At 56.5% G+C, this 7,535-nt stretch overlaps 1 protein-coding gene across 1 annotated transcript; it reads left to right on the top strand.

Moving 5' to 3' along the window:
- Window positions 1–1,296: 1,296 nt before the first annotated feature.
- ARSI (arylsulfatase family member I) lies at window positions 1,297–7,535 on the top strand. Its single transcript, XM_028528062.2, has 2 exons — window positions 1,297–1,855; window positions 5,264–7,535. Exons 1-2 carry the CDS (start codon window positions 1,545–1,547, stop codon window positions 6,666–6,668), a joined length of 1,716 nt encoding a protein of 571 aa, XP_028383863.1. The 5' UTR covers window positions 1,297–1,544; the 3' UTR covers window positions 6,669–7,535.

The raw sequence follows: 7,535 nt of genomic DNA, 5'->3' as shown, positions 1-7,535 counted from the left end.
ACAGGTACCCAGTGGCCTAAAATGGTCCTCAGGTAGGTTTGACTTAGACTGTGTAGTGTTTACATTTTGCTTTAAATTAGTTACTAACACGTAACAACTGGAATATTCCTCATAATAGACTACGTTTGGGTTTTCTTAAAAAAAATCAGAAGACTCAGTTGCATGGGTCCACATTCTCCCACTGCCTGCATCTGGCAACACAGCGGGCCCCTGCTTTACTCACGTATAACACTTGCCTGGCCTAGGAGCCCCCCAGGCTTGCTGTCCGTGCAGTGGGGACTTTCTTGGGTGGGAGTTGGCCTGGATGACCCTTGAGGCCCATTCATCCATCCATTCATTCATGTTACATATACTAATTGAGCCTCTAGATCCTGTGGATACAAGATGTATACAACAGCCCCTGCCCTTTGGATTCTAGCGCTGGCATTCTAAGGTTCCAGTTGTGAACTGCAGAATGGGGGGGGGGGGGGGGGGGCGGGGCGGGGGAGGAGAGGGAAGCTGGCAAGACCAGAACCTAGCTTCCTGATTTCCAGTGCCTGGTGCTTTCCAAAGTCATCTCCTGTTCTCCATTGCTCTCTCGACTGCCACTCAAACAGCCACAGCGAGCCAAGGGAAGAAGCCACTAACTTGTTCCGTGACTTAGACGAGTTCCCGCCCATCTCAGGGTCTCAGTTTCTCTTACTATAGATGAGCCGGTTGGAAGAGAAAATTATGCACGTACCTTCCAGGGCGGGTATTTAGAGATGCTAAGACTCCATAATCCAGGAATGTCTGACCCGGCCATTCCGGAGCTGTTCCATCGAATTCCAAGCAGCCCCCTCCCTCTTTTCCCCAACCCCGCCAGGGTGGGGGCTGGAGCCAGAGGGCTGAGCCGGCCTGGGCTTCCCGCCCGGGGGCGGAGCCGCCTCCCGGTGTCCCGCCCCTCCACCTGGGGCTTGGCCCCGGCAGATGTTACAACTTTTTCGCATTCTCTACGCGGTGTCAACCCCAGACCCGCCCAACCCGTGCCTCCCTCCCCTTTCCCGCTGGGGTCCTGCCCACCTCCCTGCCGGGAGGCTGACTGTTCTCAAGACTCCGGGCGGGGCGAGAGGCCGGGCCTGGGGCTGGAGGGTCGGGAGGGAGGAGAAAGGGAAAGCAGAGGCGAGAGAAATTAGGAGGCGGGAGAAATCGAGGGCTAGAAGGAAGAGGAGAGTTTGAGGATGGTGGAGAACACTTTTTGGAAGTCTCCACGCCGCGTCTCAGGCTGGCCCAGCTGAGCTGGAGGAGAGGGAGCGAGGGCGGCAAAGGGTGGGTGAGAGAGCGGTGGGAGGCAGCTGAGCGCGGGCCTGATCTCCCCAGGGCGCCCGGCTGCAGCCGCGCAGGTCCAGCCTCGCCTTCCAAACGCCTGTCCCGGACCATTCACTGGGCAGCCCCTCGGGGGCGCTGAGCGCTCTCTCAGCGTCCAGGCCGGCCTGCCGGCTGGCGTGCGGACCGTGCGCCCTGGGCGCGCGCGGCGGTGTGGCCTGGGGAGCTCTGTGTGCCAAGGCGCTCGGGCCGGCTTGGCGATGCACGCCCTCACTGGCTTCTCGCTAGTCAGCCTGCTCAGCTTCGGCTACCTGTCCTGGGACTGGGCCAAGCCAAGCCTGGTGGCCGACGGGCCCGGCGAGGCCAGCGAGCAGCCCTCTGTGGCTCCACCCCAGCCTCCCCACATTATCTTCATCCTCACCGATGACCAGGGCTACCACGACGTAGGCTACCATGGCTCAGATATCGAGACCCCTACGCTAGACCGGCTGGCCGCCGAGGGTGTCAAGTTGGAGAATTATTATATCCAGCCCATCTGCACGCCTTCACGGAGCCAACTTCTCACTGGCAGGTAGGCATGACCCAGGCCCTGGGGCTGGCCGTCCAAGCCCCAGATAAACCCAGATGTGGATTTCCCCTGCATTCACATCGCCCCTCTGGGACCTGGGAAACCAGGACTCCCGGCCAATTCTGTCACTATTTGGCTGTGTGATTGTTAGTAAATCCTTTGCCTTCTCTGGGCCTCCGGTTGGATCATCTTTGAGGTGTCTCCCTCTTGAGTTGCAGGACACTCACTCCACGCCCTGTGAAGGAGAAATCCCTTTGTCAAAGGAATACGGCAGCCTTTGACACTTAGGTTTGAATGGTGCTTCTGTTTACATACCCCAAGTCCCTAAACAAACCAGTTAATGTCTCTAAGTCTCAGTTTTCTTGTCCATAAAATGGGTTGAAGAACGGTTTTTCTTTTGAGAAACAGCGGGAAGGGTGGAGTGAATTTCATGTGACCTGCTTGGCTGTCAATGAATGGCAGCCTCTATGTCACGGGAAGGGTTAGGGCATCCAAACCGTTTGATGACTCCGTCGGGAAGAAACCCAAGTTTTGGCAGGTGGAGGTGAGAGACGCACACGGGACGCCATGACCTCAGCAGCCTTAGGCTGGTGACTTCCTTTCTCCAAGCCTCTGTTTTTTTTTGTCTGCAAAAGCCTCCCACATTGGCTGGGAGTCCCAAGGAGACGCGCTGCTTTCACCGAAGGAGTTGTCCACCGGCTAGGCGGCCGGATTACAGGATTAAAAGAGCAGGGAAACAGGAGGTGGGGGTGTGGAAAGCAAACTCTGGCCACTTAGGAGAAAATCCTTTGGCAAGGCTGAGGCTAATCCTCCTTGGATGGGGTCCAAGGCCTGCTTTCTCCCAAGTTCCGCCCAAAAGCCACTAGTGTGACCTCAGGAACCAGGGCCGTAATCTCCGTGATTTCTGGGTGGGAGAAACTGAGGCACGGAGGCAGGCGGGGCCCCACTCACTCATGCCTGTACCCAACTTCGGGTTCTGTGAGAGAGGGGGCTGAGAGGCCGGGCACTTGGCAGGGGTCCTGGAGCTGGGAGTCGAAGAGTTGCCTTTCCTTCCTTCAGTGTGGCACTCAGTGTGTAGATCCAGGAACGGAGAGAGGCCGGGACGAAGAGGAGGAGGTGGGGCCGCTGTATGTGTTGCGGGTGGCGCTGGTGGTAAAGACCGAATGGTGACTAACCTCCAGAAGAGGGAGGAGGAATCTGCGTTACCAGGATTTGTGCCCAAGTTATCATTTCTGTCCCAAGAGGTGACTTTTGGTCTAAGCAGGGGAATGAACAGCCAGCAGGGCAGTGTTCCAGCTGCCCTCCACACCCCCACCCCCGCCCCAATCTGTGAAGGATGGCTGGGCAGCGTCTGCCTTCTGTCCCCTGCAGCTGGCTGCATCTGACGGATGCTGACGACTCTCATTAGTGTTTGTTAATAAATCCAGTCGTGCTTGGTGAAGCTGGAGAGAGCCAGCGTTTCTCATGTTACTCATTTGCACACGGGCTTCGGGGACTCTGAGCCGGCCCACCCACTTTACACAACAGTGCTCCATGGTGCCCAGCCCCTGGCGAGAGAGGCTGGGCCCTGACTCAGGGCCCCGGAGTCCTTCTTGAATCAGACCTAATCATTCATTAGCTTGACGGAGGTCCTCAGAGGCCTCATCACAGGGAGATTCTGAGCATGACTCGTGCAGACCTGGGTTCACAGTGCAGCTCCCCTGCTCGCCAGCGGTCTGAACTTGGACCCGTGGCCTCACTTTTGGGAGCTTCAGTTTCAGCATCTGTAGAATGAAGGTAATGATAGTCTTCCTTGTAAGTTTTTTATGACAATTAAGTGAAATAATATATATGGCATATAGTATTAAAAATGGCAGCAGCAGTTCATGATGGCTAACAGCAACAGCTGTAAGATGAGGAAATCAAAACAAAAAAAACCCACCCCAGTGTCTGGGTGAAGGGGGTCAGGTATTCAGGCGTCAGGTCTTGATTTAGTTTGGGTTCCCAGGGGCTGGGGCAGGGGGAGGGGGTAGATAAAAAGGTATGGGATTCTGAAACACTGGTGAAGTTCCAGGCTTTTTATTTACTCTGGACTCTTAAGACTTGAGTAAAGGAAAGACCCTGTCAGGGGATCACATAGGGACTTTTACCACGTCAGGGAGAACGGGATTGGAAGGAATGAATGAGGATCCTGCTAACGGTTTTCTTCTGCCTCAAGGCGGTAGCCTGTGTAAGTGACCCAGATCCAGAGTCCACATGCATTTACAGGCAGGTGCAGAAGAGTCAGTCTCATAGGATTTGGGAGCTGAAAGATTTTTAAAGATCTCCCATTTCAACCAACTCACTCTTACACATAAGCAAACACCTGGGCGAAGGGAGTGGCAGCCTCGTTGTCTGGAAAAGCGTCTGTGCTTGGGCTCTGTTTGCATTTATGTGCAAGTCCTGGCTCTGCCCTGGCCTTGGATGACCTTGGGGAAGGCCCTTCCCCTCCTCTGGATCTTAGTTCCTTTTTAGGACAAGGTGAATAAGCTAGAAGATGACTTGGGTCCCTTCTGACTCAAAGATCCTCTTAGGTCATTCATTCACGCCGTAAGTAATTGAGAGTTCTTTGAACCCCACCTGAGAGCTAGGGATACAGTGGGCCCAACAGCACGTGCACCAAATGGAATCTCACGGCCGGGTGTGACAATGATTGTGTGTCCTAAATGCTGGGGGAACTCAGAAGCAAAAGTGGCTCATTTTTTGAAAGGCTTGAAGAGACTTTACAGTGGGGGTAGCATTTGGGCCGAGCTTTGGTGAGTGAGTAGGAGTTTGCCCGAGAGAGCGGGACTTCTCGAGGCCCCATGGCAAGGTAGTGGCTTAGGACTCAGGGACTCTGAAGTCTGTAAAGACTGCTGGGGATACAGATCCCAACTCCAGCTACTGATTGTATGAATCACTGGGCAAGTGATTTGTTTTACTGAGCCTCCGTTTCTTTACTTGGAAAATGGGAAGAATGATGGTATGCACCCTCTAGGCTGCAGGGAGGATTTAGTGAGGTAATTCATACAGGGCCCTAGTGCAATGCTGAGTACATAGTGAGTGTTTGGTGTTAGCTATTATTATTTTGTTGTCACGATGAAGCTGGGTTTGACTCTTAACTCCCCAAATTCCTAGCTGTGTTATCTTGGGTGAGTGGCTTAACCATTCTGAGCTTCAATCTCCTCATCTGTAAAATGATACTAATATCTGCTTCAATTGATTTTGACGATTCAAAGAGATAATACATTGGAAGTGCTTAGCGCGTTTGATAATGCCTGCTGGTGGCTATTACTATGTACGCCGGCACGCTGGGACCACAGCCCACTTCGGGGTGAGTGTCAGGGGTTGGACGGCCTGGGCAGTGGTCTGCAGCTTACTTGTGCTTTCTGTGCCCTCCGCTCTTCTCCCCAGGTACCAGATCCACACAGGCCTTCAGCATTCCATCATCCGCCCTCGGCAGCCCAACTGCCTGCCCCTGGACCAGGTGACCCTGCCCCAGAAGCTGCAGGAGGCAGGTTACTCGACCCACATGGTGGGCAAGTGGCACCTGGGCTTCTACCGGAAGGAGTGCCTGCCCACCCGCCGGGGCTTCGACACCTTCCTGGGCTCGCTCACGGGCAATGTGGACTACTACACGTACGACAACTGTGATGGCCCCGGGGTGTGCGGCTTCGACCTGCACGAGGGCGAGAGTGTGGCCTGGGGGCTCAGCGGCCAGTACTCCACCATGCTCTATGCCCAGCGTGTCAGCCACATCCTAGCCAGCCACAGCCCCCGGCAGCCCCTCTTCCTCTATGTGGCCTTCCAGGCAGTACACACGCCCCTGCAGTCCCCCCGTGAGTACCTGTACCGCTACCGCACCATGGGCAACGTGGCCCGGCGGAAGTACGCGGCCATGGTGACTTGCATGGACGAGGCCGTGCGCAACATCACCTGGGCCCTTAAGCGTTACGGCTTCTACAACAACAGTGTCATCATCTTCTCCAGTGACAATGGCGGCCAGACGTTCTCGGGGGGCAGCAACTGGCCGCTGCGAGGGCGCAAGGGCACTTACTGGGAAGGTGGGGTGCGAGGCCTCGGCTTCGTCCATAGCCCCCTGCTCAAGCGGAAACGACGGACAAGCCGGGCACTGGTGCACATCACCGACTGGTACCCAACCTTGGTGGGCCTGGCAGGTGGCACTGCCTCTGCGGCTGATGGGCTAGATGGCTATGACGTGTGGCCAGCCATCAGCGAGGGCCGGGCCTCGCCCCGCACAGAGATCCTGCACAACATTGACCCGCTCTACAACCACGCCCGGCACGGCTCCCTCGAGGGCGGCTTCGGCATCTGGAACACTGCTGTGCAGGCCGCCATCCGTGTGGGCGAGTGGAAGCTGCTGACGGGAGACCCTGGCTATGGCGACTGGATCCCACCGCAGACGCTGGCTGCCTTCCCTGGCAGCTGGTGGAACCTGGAGCGGATGGCCAGTGCCCGCCAGGCCGTGTGGCTCTTCAACATCAGTGCTGACCCCTATGAACGGGAGGACCTAGCTGGCCAGCGGCCCGATGTGGTCCGCGCCCTGCTGGCCCGCCTGGCGGACTATAACCGCACAGCCATCCCTGTGCGCTACCCGGCTGAGAATCCCCGGGCCCACCCTGACTTTAATGGGGGTGCTTGGGGGCCCTGGGCCAGTGATGAGGAGGAAGAGGAAGAGGAGGAGGAAGCCAGATCTCGAAGCTTCTCCCGGGGGCGTCGCAAGAAAAAATGCAAGATTTGCAAGCTGCGATCATTTTTCCGTAAACTCAACACCAGATTGATGTCCCAACAGATCTGAGGGGGGTGGAGGTGAGGCTCTCTGTCCTCCTAAATATATTGCCCTGCTCAAGCCTGGTCCTGCTTCTCCCGGGAGGGGCCTGAGGTCGAGTCCCCGTCTGCAGGGACACGGAGGGTGCGCAGCCCCACTGTTGGAGGAGAGTGGGGAGCTTGGCTTGGGGCAGGGGTAGAATAAACTAGACGGGGATGGCTGGATCCCCGTCCTACCTCTCCACTGACTTACTCTGTGGCCTCGGGTGACCTGCACAAGCTCACTGGGCCTCCCTTTCCTCATCTGCGAAATGAGCTCTAATGACATTGTGTCTCTGTTGTGTGGACCTGGTGCCCGGTACCATGGTAGAGTCCCTGGGACCTCACCACCTCCCAGCTCATTTAAGTTCTCCTTGAACCCTGGCCTCTGTGGAACTGCTTGGGTGAGGGGTCCTGTGGAGGCAAGTCCAGGCTTGGACCCCAGCCAAGGCATGGCAATCTGGCCACTCTCTGAAGAGATCCCTGAGCACTGTGGGTGGAGGTGCAGGGACCCAGGGAGGTGACTTGGGCCAGTCCTGGGGCCGGACTGGTGGCAGGGGCTGTGGTAGAAAGCTCTCCTTCCTGTCCTCAGCACCCAGGGGAACTGGCCTGGCTGTTAGCTGCTGCAGGACCCAGGGTGGTAGAAACAGCTATGAAAAGAGCCCCTGAACCAACAATCAGGAAATCTGGGTTCCGCTTTGACCTTAAGCCCAATCTTTCCCCTCTGGGCCTCAATTTCCCCATCTGCCAATGGGGATGCTAGGCTTGGCTCTGCCTACCTCACAGGGCTGTAGAGGACTGGCCAGGCTAGTGGTGGTGGAGGAGCCCATGAACTTGATTAAAATGCAGTAACACAGAA

Source organism: Phyllostomus discolor, chromosome 13, assembly GCF_004126475.2.
Source record: "Phyllostomus discolor isolate MPI-MPIP mPhyDis1 chromosome 13, mPhyDis1.pri.v3, whole genome shotgun sequence".
In the NCBI taxonomy this organism is placed as follows: Eukaryota; Metazoa; Chordata; class Mammalia; order Chiroptera; family Phyllostomidae; genus Phyllostomus; species Phyllostomus discolor.
This window is presented reverse-complemented; position numbering and strand designations above follow the sequence as displayed.

Coding starts and splice junctions, on each gene's coding strand:
- ARSI (XM_028528062.2), top strand. CDS start 1,545: ATGCACGCCCTCACTGGCTTCTCGCTAGTCAGCCTGCTCAGCTTCGGC. Junction 1,856..5,263: donor AGCCAACTTCTCACTGGCAG/GTAGGCATGACC, acceptor TCTTCTCCCCAG/GTACCAGATCCACACAGGCC.